The sequence below is a fragment of the Dreissena polymorpha genome, chromosome 5 (assembly GCF_020536995.1).
Source record: "Dreissena polymorpha isolate Duluth1 chromosome 5, UMN_Dpol_1.0, whole genome shotgun sequence".
NCBI classification, from domain to species: domain Eukaryota; kingdom Metazoa; phylum Mollusca; class Bivalvia; order Myida; family Dreissenidae; genus Dreissena; species Dreissena polymorpha.
In genome coordinates, this window is record NC_068359.1 from 86,566,623 (window position 1) to 86,590,462 (window position 23,840).

Here is a 23,840-nt window from a genome sequence, read left to right on the forward strand (position 1 = left end):
AGCAGCTTCAACACTCAGACTCCCTATACTTGAATCACGAAATATTTCATTCCGGACTGCCATATTTCACTAAAATCTCGATATTGGACATGTCAAATGACACAATTTCCGATCGCAAGTCCGATACATGTCTTTTAGATTCTTCTCCAAGGGCGTTTGCATTTGACAACAATACAACATCCCACAGCTCACACTTGACATGATGATTCAGTGAAGAGAGCGTGATCAACAAACTACAGAGCCACTCATACAAACATTCGCCTTTCTGTAGACTTATATACTGCAAAGAAGCAGGTAGCTTGAAATAACATCGACCGGTAAATGTACCCCAAAGATACAGTTTTGTTAACTTCTTGAGCATGTCAAGAATATCGGATCGTAATAAGGCACCGTTGGCCGTTCTCAGTTCCAAAGTCGCAATACTTATTTCACGAAATATTTCAAACATTTCCATACATCTATCTGTCACTAATATCGCAATTTTGGACATATCACGTGATAACATCTGTTCTCGCATATCAGATTTATTTTTTTGTAAATCGTATCCATGGGCTTCTTCTCTTGACTGAAATACAACATTCCAAAGTTCACACTTTACTAGATGATCTAATGAAGCGATCGTCATCAACAAGCTGCACAGCCACTCAGATGAACAGTCAACATCATTTAGACTTATGGATTGTAATGAATCGGACAGCTTAAGGTCACATCGACCAGTATAAGTCCCCCACAAATGAAGCTTTGTTAGATTTTTGAGCGTGTGAAGGATCTTCGATGCTAATGTGGCACAATCAGCCGTTTTAAGATCTATGACGTCTATGCTTGTATCTCGAAATATTTCAAACAATTTGCTACTGCCATTTTTTACTAATATCTCTATAATTGATATGTCACGTGACAATATATCAGATCGCAAAGCAGATATGTTTTTATCTGAATCGTCTCCACAAGCATCTTCACTTGATTGCAATACAAATTCCAACATCTCACACTTCACAGCATGATCTAATGAAGAGAGCTCGATCAACATGCTATACAACCACTCAGATGGACACGCGCCTTTGTGTAGACTGAAACACTGAAATGAAGTAGGCAGCTTAAGATCACATCGTCCCGTATAGGTCCCCGACAAAAAAAGCCATGTTAACTTGTCGAGCGTGTGAAGAATCTTTGAAGCTAATGATGAACAAAACTCCGTTCTCAGATCCAGGATCCCTATACTTGTATCACGAAATATTTTAAACAGTTCAATACTTCCATTTCCCATTAATATTTCAACATTGGACATGCTGCATGACAATACTTTAGATCGCAAGTCCAAAACCTGAATATGTGAATCGTTCCCATGCGCTTCATCACTTGACAATTTAACATTCCAAAGCTCACACTTTACAGGATGATCTAGTAACGAGAGCGTGATCAACAAGCTGCATAGACACTCAAATGAACATTTGACTTCCGGCAAACTTATACACTGCAATGAAGCTGGCAGATTAAGATCACATCGACCCGTATATGTTCCCGTAAACACAGCTTTTTTAACTTAAGGTGTGAAGAATCTCTGATGCTGTTGAAGCACAATCAGCCGTTCCCAGGTCCAAGGTCCCTAAACTTGTTTCACGTAATATTTCAAACAGATCCTCATTGATATATTTGCCATATATATCGATCTTGGACATGTCACGTGACATTATTTCAGATCGCAAGTCAGATTCTTTTGTATAGGAATCTCTCCACAGGCTTCGTCATATGAACTTAATTCAACATCCCAAAGCTCACACTGTACATGGTGATCCAATGAAGAGAGAGTGATCAATAAGCTACACAGCCACTCATATGGCGCACCAAAGGGGTCGAAACTTTAACTTCTGCTCGAGCAGGAAAAATGCTGCTCGAGCAGCAATATGCTGCTCGAGCAGCAAATTTACTGCTCGAGCAGCATTTTTTTCTGCTCGAGCACAAAAATCCTGCTCGACCAGCATTTATTTTTAGAATAAGCCCTCGAACCCGTTAGCCAATCAAATTTCAGCTTACAAACCGACGACATAAGATACCTCTATGGAAACGAAATAGACCTAACAATAAATAACTTTAGAAAAACTAAAACGAACTCATAATTTGTGTTTTAATGAATAATTATTAAATTCTCATCATTTTTTCGTAGTTGTTATTTATTTATTAATCTTCAAATCGTTTCGCGTTATTCACCTCGGCACCATATTCTCACTAAGATGGCGGCGGCAGGTGAATTTATCGACGAGTGTCATCGCCGTATTTTGAATTTAGCAAGGGTATTACGAGAGAACGATTCGTCAATCGAAATTCTTGAGTCTTCATACACAGAGCTAACAGCCCTCATCAGAAATATTCGTCGGGTTTCTCAAGAATCGCCGGATGCCGTCGAGTTGGGGCATATCGCCGAAAGCATTATTCATGCAATAGATGGTTAAAAACGGTAAGATAATTTTATTACCAGCCTTCTATCAATACCAATATTGAAAGTCAGATAAAGGGATCAAAGGGAATGTCAACCACGACAACGAAGAAAAGAAAAGTTGTAAAATACCGTATTTTTTTTACAATTACTAGTTTATATTGATTAAAATATCACGACTGGTATATTACATTACTTGAAAAAAGTTCATCTTTTCATATTAGGTAATACAATTTTGTGATGTAAAATCGAAAGTACATTGCGAAAATAGGTGACATAACGATATACACACTATAAATAACGCAAGTAGATTGATCATTTTATGTATAGAATATATACATTTCGCTACGCATGTACAATTTGCAATCCTGGGTTTACCACGTGATGATGATGATCAATCTACTTGTATTATTTATAGTTACCTGGTAGTTACCTGGTAGACATACCCAGTAAAATTTATTACCGAATATATAGTGATATGAAAACTTAACAACTTTTTTCAAGTAATGTGCTCTACCAGTCTTGATATTTTAATCAATATAAACTAATAATTGTAAAGAAATACTGTCTTTTACAACTTTTCTTTTCTTTGTCGTCATGGTTGACAGTCCCTTTAAGAAGCGAAAGCTTTTCTACGGAAACGGCCTCTACTACATTGTGAACATTTCGAAGGAACACATCCAAATATGCTGCTTTTTAGTGGATCCGTGGGTCTTTCTTACTGTAATCTGCACGAATATTTCTTTATTGGTATGATAAATCATTACCATTTACAAACAAGGTGTCGATAACAAATGATTTTTGTAATAACATGAAGCTCATTTTCATGCTAAGCAGAATAAACCAATTAAAAATCTGAACTATTAGACTACACTCACCACAGTGATCAAAGTAGGTCAGGTGCTTTTTCATCGGTTCAGTGGCTCGCATTACTCGTCATTAAACAAACGTCTGCAAACATTGAATAAACCAAAATGGAAGGCGGAGCAGATTTTTTTTTCAATGTGAAAAGATGATGCAAGAATGTGGTTTATTTGAATTTTATATGGTATTTACATGAGGGGGGGGGGGGGGCATTTATGATGACTTAAGAATAGTTGTTATCTTTTTTTCCTTATCGTTCTGTCAATTTTACTGCCAGACTGAAAATTTTCCTCTGTAAGTTTGTTGTCAGGATAAATTCTTGCTGCACGAGCTTTAGTTCTAAACGATTTCACTTTCCACGCAAGCGAGAAACCACGGCTCGATGAGAAAAAGGCTAAGTTGAAATAAAGAGTCTGTTAGTGTACAGCAGAGTGTACTAGCCTGTCTGACCATATGTTTGACTGGTAACACCAAAACAGTGTCAACAAACCTATAATTTACCATTCCAAAAGTTAATTCAAGCCAATTTTTTGCAAAATTACATACTGTGAAACCATTATTAATCGTCAGGCATTAATTTTCATAAATTTCGTCAGTCGACCGATCGGCGAATTTAAGATCCTAACGAACAATCATGCTCTATGTTTGAACAAAAACAAACACTAAGTTGAGCAATATTTTAAAACTTTACCGTAGACATGAGGCATTAAATTCCTACATAATCCATGCACACATTCACTGCTGTTTCGTAATCAAGATTAATCCGGTTTTGACACAAAGGAATGTAGATTACACAAGGTACTTAACTGACACATTACACTTCTTTAAAACGCGTGTGCAGTACAGCTGTATCGAATGCTTTGACTTCGTTTATGTAGAATGGTAATGAATTAGCGCTAATTGTTTATAGCTTAATTACCCATTAGGTGCATTGTGTTTTTCAGGGGTGTTGCATATTAGCCATCACGCAGCGAATGTCGATGAAAGACAATAAACCAAACGAAAAGATGACGATGTGTGATCAACATGCGTATTTATCACAAATTAATAAAGAATATTTTAATTGCTGTTTGTTGTTTGATTGTTTGCATTTAACCACACTTATTACTATTTTATATGTATCAATTTATTTGTTTTTAAATTAGTGATATTTTTTATTTATATACCGGTAGTTTACTTTTTAAGAACAAACACACACATAGAGTTTATAATTTTAATGTTGATATCAGAATAAAAAAGCATTTTATTTGAAAAAAAACACTTAACAAACTGGAACCTCTTTCGTATAACACAAACAGTTTTAAAACGGTATTGACAGCATTTTAATAAAAATCATATCAACTAGAACACATACCCAAGAAAATAAACAAAAGTGACTAGTTTGATTTGCTTGCAAAAAATACTTCATTTCATTAGGGTACGATTGTTATCAGTATGGCAATAATAATAATAGAATAAGACTAATTGGCAATTGGCTTCGTTGTTACAAACACTCGTTAACGGTTATTCGTTCACACTTGTCCGCTAATCATAACAATGAACGTGTGAATGGCATACATTAAGAGGGTCCATTACTGTCCCTTGATAACAAAAGACTAGTTAATTGGCATGTGACAAACAGGCCCCACCTCCTGCAGTGATTCTCAAGTGTGTTCCCGCAATCGTACCACGATTTTTCGCAACTGCGATTGATCGCGAATATGTATTACACACAAATCGGATATTGACTGACGCATTTTTTTTTTAATTCAAAATCAGAAATCGGCGAATTTAAGTGCTGACGAAATCGTCATTTTTATAAAAATGACGAAATTTTGTGCTGTCGAAAATAAATGGTTTCACAGTATAAATTTTGCTGAAACTGACTTATTTACCCTCAAAAAGTGCAATTATTAGAATGAGGGCTATCTTTATATAGTCTATTATTGTAACGGTTGGTAAGGAGTTTATCTGTGGTGGGTTCGTGTCAATAAGGCAGTTCACTATTAAGACGTTTTGACCAAATTCCCTTTTTTAGTAATTATAAAACAACAAATAGTTTTATAATCATACTAGTTTAAACCACATTTATACTGATAATTTTGCCTATGCACTGCAGTATGCATCCCACGTTATATAGGCATATAAACCCTCAGGGACCCATTATACCAGAAAATATGTGTCCAGTTGTCAAAAGTGTATATAGAATAAATTATACTCATTTTGTAACATAACAATTTTTTGTCACTTGTAAGAAAAGCCTTGACAATCCAGTCTAAGGCATCATTATATTATTTGATACAAAAGTGTGTGAAATTCTTATTTTTAAGCACAAGCCTGAATTCTCCTACTCCCGGATCAGATTTTAGTAGACAAAATGCGTTCGTGCTTATTTTAATTTTTACACTGATACAATCCCGTTGACTGGATCATTGGTACTTGGAAACAGATTTTTTCCTGTGACATACAGTTTTGGAAGATGTGTGTCCAAGGGACGCATAAGTTTAATATTCTAAAATTGATTGATTTTTAACCTGTCTCAGTCTGAATTAAATTTTGTTTACATCCATCACTTTCTGCTTGCCAGCTTCCATAAACAAGAAAACACAATATTTAATTGTATAGAATTGTAACATTACAGGCATAAATACGTCAATGATACCATGTTCAACTGATTACTGCTTTAAATTTGTGTTATTGATTGTTAAGTAAAGAACATTAAGAACAAAAACTGAATTTTATTTTTTAAAGATGTAAATCTCACTGAGCACTTAGACTTAAGAGAGTTTAGAATTTGTCATTTTCCGATATGTGAATTCACTGTTCTTCCAGCAGTTAATTACACAAACATTTCAAGAAATAAATCCTTCGCTTTAAAACCTCCTTGAAAATGTGGTTTACATCAAATTGAATTGATAATTTTGATAAAACTTTCTTTGATACAATCAGGTTTGGGCCAAAATTAAGTCCCACATTTATCTGCATTCAGCACTGTGTAAATGTTTGTTGGTTTAATGTGATTTCTTTATATATCCCAGGGTTCTAGAGCCAGCATTTGAATTCAGAAGACCTCGCCAGTTAAGGACAAAAGGGCGGCCACTCTACTACATTTCACGAGAACATCTCACACATCTTGTGGAATTAGGGTATACCAAGAAGCAGATGGCACAGATGCTCCATGTTTCCACTTCAGTCGTGAAGCGCCGGTTAAGGTAATAGTGCTCTTAACCTTTGCAATTTCTTTGGTAGCATTCTGTCAATCAGTGGCCCGATCTCAACCAAACTTATTCTGAAGCACAGAGGAAACTAATTATTGTTAAAAGTAATTGGGTGGAGTTATTCCTCTAATTGACATGGCAACTGGGCACCAAATCTTAAACATTCTGCTTCTCCAAACCTTGTGACTGGATTTCATAAACTTTTTATAATAATTGTTCCTTTATTGACTGTCTATCAAGTTTGTCAAAATCATTATGGTATCTAAAAAAACATTGCCGCCCAGGGGGCTGAGTCTATTTTCATTATATGCCATAATAGAAATACTTTAAAATCTTCTCTGAAACTGTTGGTCATATTTTAGTAATAATTGGCATAAAGTGTTGCGTAACACTGCTAATGTGGTAATATCTAAAAATTCATGAACCTCAAGGGGTGGGGCCTTTTAACCTACATGATTTATGTAGGAAAATTTAAAAAAACATTTGGGATCTAATCTGAAACAAAGGAAAACTTTAAAAAAACTTCATATCAGGTGAGCGACCAAGGGCCCTCTGAGCCCTCTTGCTTGAAACAATTGTCCATATGTTATATTTGGAGCCTACCCATCTACCCATTTAGCAAATATAGGGGATTTTATACAAAGGACTATAATAATGGTGTATTTTGAGGTGTATTTAATTGCAAATAGTGGGGACCTTAACCAGAGGGCATCTAGGGAAGCCTCTGTTTAGAGGCCCTCTGATAAGGGTATACACTGTTTGCTTGTTTTCATATATATGGTATCATGGTACTGTGGGTAAAGGTTTTCTCGTGAGTCATTTGCTCAAAGACATTACAGGTAGCTACATGAAACTTGGAACTTGCAAGTATATTTATACATGTATGTATATTCACTATTTCATGGGTAGTCCACACTGGCGTTGCTCATAACCCTGCGACCTTTATTTATCAAATCCCCTTGTTTTGATTTTAAAAATTATCAAGTGATCACAAAATCTCTATGTTTTTTCTTTGAATAATGAGCTTTGGAGTTGTACAAATTCACAATAAATAACATTATGGTCTATCAGTTTGCTCTTAGAAAAGAAAAAATCAATGCCTTTTTCTTAGATGCAATGGCTAATGCCCCTTAGTATGTTTCCTCCTTATGTAGCCTGTATAACTAGAACTTCATGATTGATCACACATGTGTTTCATACTTTATCATTTTTTAATGTTTGTTTTGTTATAATTTCAGACTCTGTGGTATCAATTTAAGAGCAAGGTTCTCCACCCTTTCTGATGAGGAGCTAGACAGAAGAGTGCAAGATTTTGTCACTGGGAACAAGAACTTAGGCCAGAGGATGGTTCAGGCCATGTTACTGACAGATTGGCACCGAGTTCAACGGCAGAGAGTCGCAGACAGCCTTATCCGGGTTGATGAAGCAGGAGTTGCCATGAGGTGGGCCCATGCTATACAGAGAAGGACATACAAGGTTTTTGGACCAAATGCCCTCTGGCACATTGATGGCAACCATAAGCTGATCAGGTAACTACACATGTCTTCATTTACACACAGTTAGTAATTGTTTATGCCTAAACTAAAGGTTGTCAATTTTGTGTGCTTTTTGATGGAAGTTAGTTTGACCAAACAAGCACTGTGCAACTGCATATACATGACTTGGTGCAAAACTAAGTCTTCCGCCAGTAAGAAATAGACAATACATGGTATTGTGCTGAGCTATCAATGTTAAAAGTGTTTTGCAATCTGACAAGACAGTCCAGATATTATATTTGCTGTTATATTGCAAGGGCAGTTAAGGGGCATCTTCCCCTTCGAATATTTTTTAAAATAATGCAGATATTACCTTAATTTAACTTGCATTTTACCTTGATTTAAGATTATCTAAGATAAGACAAATATTATTGAAAATAATCACATATTTCTTGAAAAATCTGTTCTGAATAGTTGTGTATTTTTTTTAAGAAAATGGTTGCATATCCAAAGTGCCATTTAATTTATATTACACTTCTATTTTGGAAGTTCCATCATCTACGTTTACCGGGTCTGTCTTAGCAATAAGTATTGTTGGACAATAGAGTTACTGTTTTAAATAGTTATTATTATAGTACTGTATTTTTCTAAGGCTTATTTATATGCCAGCATTTCTATCTTTGCTTTTTTTCAGGTGGGGGTTAGTAATCCATGGTGGCATTGATGGCTACTCCAGGCTGATAACCTTTCTCACAGTAGCTTCCAACAACAAGTCAGCAACCATGATGGAGAGTTTCCTGGGAGGCACAACCAAGTATGGTGTTCCATCACGCGTGCGTTCAGATCACGGGTTGGAAAACACTGGTGTTGGAGCTTTCATGCTTGGGTACAGAGGAGCTGGCAGAGGGTCATTCATAACTGGCAGGAGCGTTCACAACCAACGCATTGAAAGGATGTGGAGAGACATGTACAGGTCATGTACACACGTGTTTGCGGAGCTTTTCCGCCACCTGGAGGAGACTGGGAACCTCCATCCATCCAATGCTATACATCGATGGTGCTTGCACTTTGTGTATCTGCCTCGAATTCAGAGAGCCCTTGACACATTCAGAGAAGCATGGAACAGACATCGCCTTAGAACAGGAGGAATGACACCAACCCAGTTATTCTTTCAAGGTGTTCACAGGTTTGCTGGTCAGGGACACACTGGTATTGATGACCTGGTCATGCCTCCAGATGATGCAGATCAGATGATAGATGAGGCAGAGTATGGTGTGGAAGAAGAGGGCCTCATCACAGAAGAGCCTCATGAAGAGCAGGTCAACGAGGAAGCCAGTCCTCTCGCACCAGAGCAGTTAGTCAGACTGAGAGACCTCGTCAACCCTCTGGAGGGATCAGACCTTGGAGTGTCCCTGTTCACTGAAACTGTAGCCTTTGTTGAAAATGTGAATGTTTAGTTTGTTGTTTTACTGCAAGAAAGTGTTGTGACAAAGATGATGTTTGAAATACAGTTGAAGCTTGACATCATAACGATCACCCCAATTGTAATATCGAAACATTTCTTGCCATTCCTAGCAGTATTATTCTGATCATTTATGTCTGCATAATGATTACATTTTAGTAGCTATGCGTCGAATAATAAAAATATGGACTCATTTCTACATATTTTTGGATCACTCCTGGCATATTAATTGACAATAAAAGTAAGAAGATATAAAGCAGTGAACATTGAATGAACATATTGACACATCATTTGGTGGCATAAGTCACTGTTATGGTCTTTCCTTGTTTTTCATTTTTTTCTCAAGTTGTAACCCCTGAAAACTGTTTCATGTTTCTTTTTCCAGTTTTCTGTAATAAAGTTTTTCTTTTATTGAAATCTTCAACCAATTTACATTATGTACATTTCTACCCAATGTTTTTCTCAAAATGCAAACGGATTTTAATAGTGATTTATTTTTTTTTAAACTTTAACTTCAAAGTTAATTTTCACAAATTCTCGGTAAAACTTTTCATTTCACATGGATTATCTCCCCTTATTGAGGTCATAATGGAAAAAATTGTCGGTAAAGCTTTTCAATCAAAAAAGGAATAATTATGTGCATCTAACGTTGTTTCGAATTGACTATATAATTATGTATATCAACAACCTGCGTTTTTTATAGATAACTAAACTCACAGAAATAGATGTAGACTTTAATAGCAATGTAAAATTGCAGCAAAGTGCTTTACAAAGACTCAACTTGGTGGCCCTAGCATCATGTTGTAACACAGTATTTTGTGAAGTTGGAAACAGACATCCATTTGGGAATAAATTGTGTTTTTTCAAAAGCATAATATGCAGTTTTATATGTTGTATTTATTTATTTTGACAAATTATAATTAAACAAGAAACCGTCGGAGACGGGTTATATTCCCAAAATGTTTTTTTTTGGTCACAATATTGCACTCTATATTCAGATAAAAGGAAACGTCTTGAGGCGCATAACTTTGGACAAAATAATACGATGGATGGATAAGCAACTTAAAAATTTCAAAGGGCCATAACTCTCTAAATAAATCTTCTAACAAGAACCCACTAATAATTTGCACAACTCCTCAAGATAGTTAAGCTTCCCATAAAGCTTCATTGTATTCCAGTCAGTAGTTGGGGAGAAGTAGCCCGGACAAGAATTGCACTATATGTACAGTTTATAGAAAATTTTAAAGGGCCATAACTCTGTGAAAAATAATCCGACGAGAACATGCTGATAATATGCACATCTCCTCTTGGTAGTGAAGCTTCCCATAAAGTTTAATTGAATTCCCGTAATAAGTTGCTGAGAAATAGCTCGGACAAGAATTGCACTATATGTACAATGGGAAATTTCAAAGGGCCATAACTCTGTGAAAAATCATCCGACGAGAACCGGCTGATAATTTGCACATCTCTTGGTAGTGAAGCTTCCCATAAAGTTTCATTGAATTCAGGTCATTAGTGGCTGAGAAATAGCCCGGACAAGAATTGCACTATATGTATAGTTAATGGAAATTTTCAAAGGGCCATAACTCTGTGAAAAATCATACGACCAGAACCCTCTGATAATATGCACATCTCCTCTTGGTAGTAAAGCTGCACATAAAGTTTCATTGAATTCTGGTCATTAGTTGCTGAGAAATAGCCCAGACAAAAATTGTGCACAGACAGACACACGGACGGACAGACGAAGCGGCGACTAAATGCATAAAATGCATAAAAAACAAATTGCATACATAAAAGCATCATTTAAATTAAATTAACTGCAAATTTTGATTGTTTATCGATTTTTTAAAATGAATTCCGATGAGCTAATAACAAGAGCTGTTTGTAAAACATGCATGCCCCCCATATGGGCTGTCCGTTGTAGTGGCAGCCATTGTGTGAATACGATTTTTGTCACTGTGACCTTGACCTAAAGACCTCAAAATCAATAAGGGTCATCTGCGAGTCACGATCAATGTACCTATGAAGCGTCATGATCCTAGGCAAAAGCATTCTTGAGTTATCATCCTAAAATCATTTTACTATTTCGGGTCACCGTGACCTTGTGACCTCAAAATCAATAGGGGTGATCTGCAAGTCATGATCAATCTACCTATGAAGTTTCATGATCCTAGGGGTATGCGTTCTTGAGTTATCATTCGAAAACCATTTTACTATTTCGGGTCACCGTGACCTTGACCTTGTGACCTCAAAATCAATAGGGATCATCTGCAAGTTATGATCAATCTACCCATGAAGTTTCATGATCCTAGGCGTATGCGTTCTTGAGTTATCATTCAAAAACCATTTTACTATTTCTGGTCACCGTGACCTTGACCTTTGACCTAGTGACCTCAAAATCAATAGGGGTCATCTGCGAGTCATGATCAATGTACCTATGAAGTTTCATGATCCTAGGCCCAAGCGTTCTTGAGTTATCGTCTGACAACCACCTGCTGGACAGACCGACCGACATGAGCAAAGCAATATACCCCCTCTTCTTCGAAGGGGGGCATAAAAATCTGAAACCTCATGAATATTAATTAGCTAAAAATTATAATTTTCCTGCAATTAACATAAGTTTTGCCTGTCTAGAAGGAAATTCTGAAAATGTTTATGAGTCAAGTTTAAACAAATCGTTCATTGCTGGATTAGACAGCAGCAGCTGGAGCTGTCTTATCCAGGTGTTATACTTGATTTGAATAAGATGACACAATTGCGTAACAAGGGCTGACTTAGTTAAGGAGCCTAGGGGTTTACCAAAAAAACAATCATTTTAATCTAGGAAAAGATTTATTCAATTGCTTAACATATAAATTCAAGACGTGTTTGTGAAACACTTTGTTCTCCAGTACTAATATTTATCAATTGGGGAAAAGCTATGGTTCATCTAAAATAATACATTTCTACCTGAATATTTGACCTTTCACCTTGAGCGATGGTCTTGAGCAATTGTTAAAAAAGTTAGTGATTGCAAATTCTATAGTAATTTGACCTTTGACATTGTTGGATAACCTTGAATATCACCACTAAAAAAGTGCAGCTTAACAAGATACATATTTAAGCTACATATCAAGTTGCTACATGCAATAGTTCCAAAGATATGGCAAGTGTAAAGTATTTGACCTCAATGGATAATATTGACCATCATAAGTGGTTCTACTCAAATTGTGCAGCTAAAGGAGATACTCATGCATGCAAAATATTAAGTTAATACCTGCAAAAGCTCCAAAGTTATGGCCAAGGATAGTCTTTGATCTTGTTTAAGTGTTTGACCTTAGACCTCAATGGATGACCTTGACATTGTCATCCAACCTCTCACATTAAACCCATTTAATTGGAAATAACTTTTTATCTCAAATTATTCAACTGTATAAGCTTCATTTCCATGTCAAATATGAAATATGTAAATGAACTTGTAAAAAAATTACTCTGTATCTAAAATGATATTTAGAAGACTTTTGAAGATGACCTTGGCATGTAAAATTAAATTGTGACTTCGTGAGATACACATGCATGCCATATATCAAAGCTAGCTGCAATAGGTCATAAGCAATGGCCAATGACAAAGTTTGAAGAATACCAGCAAAACAACCAACCAACAGACAGGGCAAAAACAATATGCCCTATATTATACTGGGGGCATAAAAAACAACAAATTTTGCAGTGTGATTTCATTTCAAACAAATTGTGCATTAAAAATAGCAACAAATATTTAATTTCAACTCTTCACTTATCTAGATACTATTGTCACATATTTTGTTTGCCGTATATTTAACAACTAAGTTCAAACAAGCAAGTTTGTTGAATTGTATTAACAGTTCTCCCAAATCCACCAAAAGATGTTATTAACGATATAAAATCAGCAATATTCAATTTCATATGGGACGGTAAGCCTGATAAAATAAAAAGAACTCAGTTAATTCAATCTGTAGAAAATGGAGGTATCCAATTAACGAACATTGACTCATTCTTGAATGCAATCAAATGCAGCTGGGTTAAAAGATACCTAGATAATACCAATACTAGTAAATGGAAATTATTCTACCAGAAAATCCTAAAAAAATATGGTGACTCCTTACTCTTTGAATGTAACATCAGCAATACTATCTTACATGAAATTGCAAACGAAAACATATTTCTGTCTGATGTTCTATCAGCGTGGAGTGATGTCACTCATAAATTAGAAACCCAAACTAGCAGTAAAACAATTTTATGGAACAATAAAGACATAACTTCAAACAATAAGACGTTTTTCTATAAAGATTGGTTTGAACGAAGCATTAAATATGTCGACCAATTATATGACTATAGAATTAAGGATTTCTACTCTTTTGATAATATATGCTACATACATGGAATACCTTCAAATAATTTTCTGAAGTACTACACACTAATCAAAAGCATACCGATACATATTAAATCTGAAATCAATACAAATAATACACCATGTACTCAAACAACATTTGTAGAAAACATACTTGGAAGAAAAAACAAAACAAATAAAATATTTTACAAACTACAAATTAAAAACCCTACGGAAAACTCCAAAATCCAAAATAAATGGCAAGTCCTTTTTGGAGAAAATGAACTTAATTGGAAACACATATTTACCATGCCATATAAAGCAACTATTGAATGCACACTGAGAAATTTTCAATATAAATACATCCATAGAATTATAGCTACAAATAAATATCTCTTTAAATGCAAATTATCTAACTCCAATCTGTGTGACTTCTGCAGTGAAAACATTGAAACTATAGAACATCTTTTTTGGGAGTGCAAACACATCCAGCCTATCTGGAATCAATTAACATCTTTTCTTGAACAACAGCAACTAAACGTTAAACTATCTTTCTTAAATGTAAGTTTCGGAATTAACTCATTGAAATCAATAGACAGTAATAATATTGTGAATTTTATGGTTATATTGATGAAATATTTCATCTTAAACATGAAGTACAAAAAACAAGTACCAAATTTTAATTGTTTTGTCCATAGTCTTAAACTAAAAATCCAGATTGAGAAAGAAATAGCCCTCAGTAATGACACATTACAAATCTTTGAACAAAAATGGAATCGGATTAAATTCTCATAATGTTTTGTCCACTTATATACATTTCACTCTAAAGCTAGTTTATCTTTCTAAAATAGTTTTTTTTTTATCTTTCTAAAAAAGTTTTGTTTATATTTTTTTCAATCAGACAAGATCATTGTGAATTTACAACAAAACACACAAATCCAGTATGCTTTCTTCCGACTTAATACAACTCATCATTTTTCAAAACTATTCCTCTGTTGTTCTTTTCTTTTCTCTCTAAAAAAAATAATATATATATAATAGCATATCTTGTATAACATGTCTGAACTTTATTGCTTTATACAATCACTGTGTTGTATTATCATATACATGTTTACATTATATGTATGATATTGAATAAAAAAAAAAAAAAAAAAAAAAAAAAAAAAAAAAAAAGTTTGTTGAATTGATATCCCCCGCCAATATGCTTCTGGACACAAAAGTGTTATATTTGACACTCAAAAAAGCATTTTTTCACGATACAAAGGGCCATTACTCTTTTATTAGCTAATGGTGTACAATGCCATTTGGCGTGCATCATCCTCTTATCTATATATATACTCATACCAAGTTTCAATGAAATCCGCCAAAGCACTTCCAAGATATGGCTCCAGACACAAAAAAGCATTTTTCCAAGATAAAAAGGGCCATAACTCTGTTATCAACAGATGGTGTACAATGCCATTTGGCGTGCATCATCCTATTATCCATATATATACTTATACCAAGTTTCATTGAAATCCGCCAAAGCACTTGCAAGATATGGCTCCGGACATAAAAGTGCCGGACGGACGGAAAGACGGACGGATAACGCCAAAACAATATCCCTCTGCCTATGGCGGGGGATAACAATGGTTGATTTTTTATTCAAAAAGTCTCTTGTTTATTATACTTGCTTTTTTACAATTCAGACAAGTCTGCACAATCAGCTTAACTAATACAGATTTACGTCAACAAGAGTTGACAATAGTGCGACTAAGTTATATCAGAAATATTGTATTTGCACTAAATGATGTGGTCTAGCACTTAATCTATTTAAAGCCAGACCGACGGATCACAATAGCTCATCTTGAGCTTTGCTCAAGTGAGCTAAAAATTAAGATCTCTTTTCTTGGTAGCGTGTATATCTGAAGGCTCTCTCTGATGAAAAGAAAAACAAATAGCTGTTCTACCAGTCAGAAGCCATGTTAGAAATACAGCTTAGGAATGCATTATGTACATGTATTTACAAAACTGATTATAGTCATCAACATATTTACATATATAACAGACGCCATGTTAGAAATACAGCTTAGGAATGCATTATGTACATGTATTCACAAAACTGATTATAGTCATCAGCATATTTACATATATACAGCAAGGTAGTGAATATGTCATCTGTTAAACATTTGGAATACAGGTTATTAAAAAAGACAACTATTAATCCATCAATCAATCATGCAAGCCAACAACCAACTATCAGTCAATCAAATAAGGCCTCTGTTTGTTGATTAAAGTTCCTGAGACTTTTTCCAAAGTTTGCAAGGTAGGAGAAAAAAAAAAGAAAAAAGATAGTTAGTGACAAGTTTGAAGAAGATTTAACAAAACTTTGACTTCGAGTGTTTCAAAATTGAAGCACTGATGTGCAGGAGAGAAAAGAAAGTTTCACTGTAACTGGAATGTGTTACTGTTCATAACCAGTTCAGTGTAATATTGAACAATGTTTTCAATTGCTGGTGGGCGAGGTCCAAGAGTGACAACCAGGGCACATGTGTTTACCCTGGTTGCTTCACCGAAGAAGACTTCAATCTTCTTGTGGAAGCCGATGGCAGGGATGGCTCTAGCACCCGTCATCCACATTAGAACATCATGCGGCTTCAAAGTGAAGCCATTCACCGTAGCAGCAGATCCTGAAATAATAAACAACACTGACCTTAATATGCATGTCTCCTGTCAGCAGTAGAATAAATATTGTCAGCCAGAAAAAGTATGATGCCTGTGAACATAGCAAACAAAATAATTAGACTAAATGACAGAAAGATAAATAGATGATTTTATTTTTAATTACCCTTTGTCGCTTAAAGAAAGGTGCGGAAACCCTGGGCTGTTTCCTCATCTAGCTGCCTGTGTTTTCCTTCTCTGTAGTTGAACTGCAGCAGATCTCGGACTGCTGCTGCAGTGACCTCCTTCTTCCTGCCACTCAGAAAGAGGAAGACCCCATCTTTGTTACCCTGCAGAACATCTAGGATCTGGTGTGTCTGCAGACCTATTCATTTTGAAACAAAAGCAATGTATAATCTAGTATAAAAAAGGTCATGTACAAGTTCATTGACAAGACTGTGATGTCCTATCTAAGGATAAAACAAGATGCGTTTGTGAAACACAATGTCCCCCTATATGACGTTTGACCTTAAAGGATGACCTTGACCCTTCACCACTCAAAATGTGCCGCTCCATGAGATACACATGCATTTCAAATATAAAATTGCTAGCTTCAATATTGCAGAAGTGACATTACATGAGCAATTTTGACCCATATATTTGACCTTGAAGGATGACCTTGACCTTAACCATTCACCACTCAAAATGTGTAGCTCCATGAGATACACATGCATGCCAAATATCAAGTTGCTATCTTCAATATTGCATAAGTATTCATAAAATAAGCGATTTGGGCTACATATATTTGACCTCTGACCTTGAAGAATGACCTTGACCTTTCACCACTCAAATTGTGAAGCTCCATGAGATACATATGCATGCCAAATATCAAGTTGCTATCTTCAATATTGCAAAAGTTATTGCAAATGTTAAAGTTGCCGCAAACAGACCAACGTACAGACCAACCAACCAACCAACCGACAGACAGGGCAAAAACAATATGTCCCCCACTACTATATATAGGGGACATAAAAATCCTGTATATTAACCCCATTTAGAATATTATAGCTAAGACTAACAACTGCATTGGAGAAGTCATTAAAAATTGTAATAACAAGGAGTGATATAGAATGATGTAAACTTTTGTTTCTTTGATTAAATCAAGTAGTTTGGGTGGAATTGCAGCTTGATACTCGAAATCCTATCTTTACAGTAATGGATGTCTGATAAAAGCTGTTGATAATATGACGTCAAACGGCTTCATCATAAGTCCCACAAAAATATTTTTTTTGGCAAATTAGGCAAAAAGGTAGGGAGAACTATTTAACCATGTGTCATAGAAAGTGTTTTTTGTAATGATAGTTACATTTATTTTTTTAGTGACAGTTAAATTCAATAGTGAAACTAGAATGTCAAACATGACACTAGTCACAATAAAAAGTTAACACAAGACATGATGTTGTCGCGCTGAGCGGTTATTATCATAACACCACTTTAATGTGTTGCAAGTATACAGTAACATAGTTGGAAAAAAATGCATTCAATGAAGTAATTTGAATTTCTTAATTAAGTGGCATCTTCTTGCAGACAAAATGAACCATTAATAAAGATTTCAATACCTTAAGACGTATCTATGAAATGACATCGTAACAACATTATTACATGCCCTGAAACACTACCCTTTATACAAATAACTGCGAAGTTGCATACAAAGCGTTTACGCTGTTGAACTTTTTCATGCATGACAAGAAAGGATAGTTTTACTTGCTCGCAAAGTTTCATCTTTCCTGAAAGAACCATATTAAAATGATTGCAAAAGTCTATGTAAATCTTGATCCTCCCTTGTACATGAGAGCCTTAACAAATAGACCTACCTTCCTTGAATTGCTCCATTTCTGCCAGGCAACCTCCCAGCAGGTTTTCAACAAAGGCGCCTTTCAGCAGCGGGATATGAGCCCTGCTGAACCGGTTTGTTGGCAGGCTAAATCCTGCTGCACAAGCCTCATCAAAGAGGTTGCTGTAGAGGCCTGCCAGCTCCCGGTCTGGTGAATCGTCCATCTGCAAATAGATTCATCATTCTGTATTAATCACATACAGAATTTCATGAATTCATCAGACTTACTCAACCAAACAACAGCCAAATTTTCTAAGAATTCTGTCCAGGAAGTAAAAACCAAAATTGTACCGTAAGCATAACTATGCAATAAATCAAACCATTGAAAACTCAATTACCTCCTTCAGTGAATTCACAAGACTGTCTGGCAGGTCCTCTATATCCAGACCGACTCTCCTGTCTAGCAGGTGGTTGACAACAACATCAGCAAAAATCGGCAGTCCAGGCCCGTCTTGGAGGATGGAGAGGGCCACAAGCTGCCCAAGGTGGCGAAAGGTGCCCCGCTTCAGCTCAATGTAGTTTTTGGCTAAAGTCAAGCGGCCAGCCTTGCCTGAAATAAATACCAAATATAAAATCTTCGGGCTAACATCTTTTTTTTAAGCTATTGCTTTTGGCTTGAATCACACAATTCACACAACTGCCCAATTATCAAATATTGATAATGGAAACCTATCTAACCTACTTTTTTTTAAGGAATTTATTTGTGTAACACAAGGGTGAAGGTCTTTTAAAATGTGACTCTTTTCATAACTTGGCCTGTATTTGTAGTGTTGAAAGGACAAACCACTGTAGAAAAATTACAATTGAATATTCAAGCGTTGAAAATATATAACATACCTGTGAAGAGTGAGGACATTGTGGCCTGGTTCAGGAACAGCGACCAAAATTCACGCCGTAGACCCCCAAGGTCAACACCCTCCTCTCCAGTTAAGGTCAGCCGTAAAGGGCTGTGGAGGTCCCCTTGAGCAAAACGAATTGACTGAAGAGCGTCCCTAAAAACATGGCTCCTTCGCACCTCTATGTGAAAAGGATCCTCCATATCCTGACTGATAAAGAGGCTCGCATGCTCCCTGATGGTCTCACCTAGGGATGGTACGCCTGAAGTTGGGCTGAAACATTCAAGCATGTCAAACTGACAACACCTGTATTAATAAAAAACCATTTCAATGCCATTTCAATAAAAATGATCTATAAATCATAGTGCAAACCAATCACAAAGTCTGGACTGCAAGATTCTCATTTTTTTCATAGTAACATGAAGTAGATAGTTCAAATGATGCACATCTGTGAGATGCATACACTTTTGTCAATATTATAAATAAAGGATATAACATGAGTGGTCATTGAATATGAGAAGTAAATCACTTGTTGTCTGAATGATATAATCAGAAGCTCCTTTTTCCCATTATATATCAAATTCCAAGAAGATAAGTCAATTCATCAGAAAGATCTCGGTTACATAAATAGCATGATGTGTTTGTGAAACACCATAATGTCCTCCTTACTGCTTGGCCCTTATTTTGATCTTTGACCTTGAAAATGACATTGACCTTGAAAGGTCATTACTCAAAATATAAGGCTGTCTGAACTTCACAGGCATTTAAAATATAAAGTTGTATCTATAAATGTTCAAAAGTTATACCCAATTTTAAGTATTAAACCTTGAGGAATGACCTTGACCTTGACATATTACCAATTACAATGTTCGACTGCATGACATAGTCATGCATCTCAAAATGATGTATCATCATCAACTGGTACAAAAGTTTTGGCATATCTAAAATGACAAGAGTTTTACCTCTCTATTTGGCCTTTGACCTTTTAAGATGACATTCACCTTCCAAAGTTTTGGCCAATGTTAAGTATTTTATCTTTAAGATGTACATATCCTTTGACCTGGATTAGTGAACTTGTCCTTACCAATTCACTACTCCAAATGTTCAGCTATATGAGATACATATGCATATCAAATACGAAGTATCTGAATGAACTTGTTCAAAAAGTTATAGTTTATCTTCAATGAGCAATTTTGACCTTGAAGGATGACCTTGACCTGTCTCACTTAGAATATGCAACCCCATGGATGCCAAATATCAAGTTCTTATCTGCAATAGTTCTAAAGTTACAGTCAATTTTAAAGTTTTACGCAAACCAACAAATCATCAGACAGGGCAAAAACAATATGTCTCCCAGTATAGACATACAAATTAGTTTATCTGTATCGTTCTTTAGAGTTTTCTTTAAGAGTTTTAGACTTGTAAGGATGTATTTTGTAAAGATATTGCTAATATATGTTCATTGTGTTTCCGTTTGGTATACATTTGCATACCATATGAACTATTTATATGAACACTTATTTACTGCATATTTATCTTACTCTATGTTGTTACTGAGGTTCACCTCAGGGATTTCCTCTGGTACTTCAGCATCTGTCTCCTCATTGGAAGCAAGTAGTAGGCTCCTAGAAAAAAAATCAGTTTGTTATATAAATCTTAAAACATGAAAAATTGACCCTTACCTCAAACAGTTTAGCCCTCAATATCAGAACTTGGTTTGAAATATAAATAGTACATAATGTAGTTAACAATTGTACGTAATTAATAATAGCCTTTTTGCAACTTTTCAAATAACCATTAATACATAAAGTTAAGCCAATTACCAAAAAAATATATTTGCATGTCCTTAGTATTCATTACATACAAATTAACTCCAAGGACCAAAACTTGACCTGATGAAACCCACACTAGTAAAACACACAATCTGACTTGCAATATAATTTTGATGCCAGGGTTTAATTGTGTGCAGGGCCCTTATTTGGCCGTTTTTGGGGCCGAAATTCTGCCCCATTCCCCCCTTAAAATAGTATCCCCCTTAAAATAGTATACTTTTTCCCCTATTTCAGCTAAAATTTCCCGCTAAAAAGAAAAGTTTTTTTTATTTACTTTTATACCTTAGTTGCCAGCTGGTATTGTGCTATTAACCTTTGATTTAATGTGTATTTATGAAAATTACATTAAAATATAGAAATTTTAAGTGCTGAATGGCTGGTGAAAAGATCTTCTAAAATTCCCCTTTTCGCACAGGGATGACGCAAAATTCGCCCCTTTAAGGGCCCCGGCCCCAATCCCCCAAAGTGTAGCAAGGGCCATGGTGTATGTTGGTTACCTATTAAGGCGCACCAAAAAAGAATAACTCACCGTGTAGCGTCCAGCATGCTCATTGGCAAAGTACGGAAAAGAATTGTTGGTGTACCAGCCTCGTAGAATCCATTCTGGAAATAAAGTGCTTGTTCAATTGGTATTTTCATAGGTCATGTGTTTTTGATATTGGCATAAGGCTTACAAGTACCCAAATCAACACTATTTTAACCCCATGAAGTGTCATTGCGATACCGCAAGTAATTTTGGAGTTATCAGCATAGACACAAAATGACATTTAAAGGGTAAAAAGGGCAATAACTCTACAATGGCTTATTTTACTTTTGTCAACCACAGAACCACCAGGTATGGTGTATGAAAGGCTTTGGGTATGGCAAGCAAAGTGCACATTATAGTCTTAAACCACGGTTTAATAGTTAACTAACTAGTTAAAATACCTCTAAATATGACCCTGAATTTTTAGTGTCTTGCCCCACTTATTCACCTGTATGGTGGGCTCTTCTTCCTCGTCAGCCTCAGTTACCATGACCTCACTTCGTGTGTCTGTCACAGTCTCAGCTGCTGCCTGAAATATATAACAACACAGTAAAATATTACAATAATATATAACAACACAGTAAAATATAACAATACCTGACACTGAAACAAACCCAAACTAAATACTAGTATGACTTGCGTAGTCACTTAAAATGAATTTGCTGTGCTGTACATATGCTTGATTTCATGTCTCTTCTTTTTGGCAAAGGGATTTATCATGCACTGCATACCTATATATTTTGCTTTAAAACCAAAGGTCAAGAAGATAAGTCTAATAAAAGTATCAGTCGCATCATTGCAAGGCTTGTCAATATGAAAATCTACTGATGATGGTGAAGAGCTACAAGTACATTTATACTGAGCCTTATATTAAAAAAAATTCACCTGTATGGTGGGCTCGTCAGCCTCAGTTGCCATGACCTCACTTGGTGTAACTGTCACAGTCTCAGCGGCTGCCTTAAATGTATAACAATACAGTAAAATATAACAATACCTGACACTGAAACAAGCCTAAAACATACAGGAATTGAAAAATGAGTGCTGATAGAAAATAAAGATGTGTGACTTGGTAAGAAATTATATAGGCTTGACAGACAGACAGACAGACAGACAGACAGACAGACAGACAGACAGACAGACAGACAGACAGACAGACAGACAGACAGACAGACAGACAGACAGACAGACAGACAGACAGACAGACAGACAGACAGACAGACAGACAGACAGACAGACAGACAGACAGACAGACAGACAGACAGACAGACAGGACAGACAGACAGACAGACAGACAGACAGACAGACAGACAGACAGACAGACAGACAGACAGACAGACAGACAGACAGACAGACAGACAGACAGACAGCAGACAGACAGACAGACAGACAGACAGACAGACAGACAGACAGACAGACAGACAGACAGACAGACAGACAGACAGACAGACAGACAGACAGACAGACAGGACAGACAGACAGACAGACAGACAGACAGACAGACAGACAGACAGACAGACAGACAGACAGACAGACAGACAGACAGACAGACAGACAGACAGACAGACAGACAGACAGACAGACAGACAGACAGACAGACAGACAGACAGACAGACAGACAGACAGACAGACAGACAGACAGACAGACAGAACAGACAGACAGACAGACAGACAGACAGACAGACAGACAACAGACAGACAGACAGACAGGACAGACAGACAGCAGACAGACAGACAGACAGACAGACAATAGATCCCTTTTTATTTTTTGTATCAGGGTTTTATACAATATATCTTGAAACAAGACAACTCACAGTGACCTCCTCTGATGGGAGGACCCAGAGGCATGCCAGTCTACTTGGTCTTGCGTCTTTTATGTGACGGGTAGTAAGTTGGGCGAGGGGGAGGAGCCGATTCCGCGCAGCACCAATCATTACCATAAACTGCTTGCCTGCAAGCACCGGATACCTCTCCTTGATGAGGTGGACGAGCTCCTCCTCTTCCCATTCGATGCAGAGGGACACTGGCCGGTTATCAGGTCGACCTACACGAAACCAAAGACAATTCATTAAAAAACATTTATGGCTCCAAGCAAAGTAAATAACAAGCAGCAAGCAATATATGAGATAGATTCACAACTTTATAAATATCAACCAAAAGACCCTAACTCAACTAGTAGTCAGTAGCTACTTGTATCTATAACCCATCTCTTTTGTTTCACTTCTTTCTACAATTCAGAGATTTTTATGGAAATGGGGAACCAATTTTATCTAACAACCAAGACTTTCTCATACATTTCAATCAAAGTCAAAAGCTCAATTAATCTTTGCACAAGTGC

General features: G+C 36.1%; 2 protein-coding genes across 2 annotated transcripts; one reads left to right on the top strand and one right to left on the bottom strand.

The window, feature by feature from the left end:
- Positions 1-2,231: 2,231 nt before the first annotated feature.
- LOC127831423 (uncharacterized) lies at positions 2,232-9,427 on the top strand. Its single transcript, XM_052356407.1, has 4 exons — positions 2,232-2,404; positions 6,316-6,489; positions 7,734-8,024; positions 8,665-9,427. Exons 1-4 carry the CDS (start codon positions 2,232-2,234, stop codon positions 9,425-9,427), a joined length of 1,401 nt encoding a protein of 466 aa, XP_052212367.1.
- A 6,774-nt stretch (positions 9,428-16,201) lies between these two features.
- Positions 16,202-23,436, bottom strand: LOC127831424 (uncharacterized). The gene is made up of 10 exons (XM_052356408.1): positions 23,317-23,436; positions 22,391-22,462; positions 21,954-22,034; positions 21,509-21,582; positions 20,689-20,772; positions 19,149-19,420; positions 18,650-18,861; positions 18,292-18,475; positions 16,635-16,802; positions 16,202-16,446 (listed from the first exon to the last, which is right to left on the bottom strand). The coding sequence occupies exons 1-10, from the start codon at positions 23,434-23,436 to the stop codon at positions 16,202-16,204; spliced, it is 1,512 nt and encodes a 503-aa protein (XP_052212368.1).
- Between the last annotated feature and the right edge of the window lie 404 nt (positions 23,437-23,840).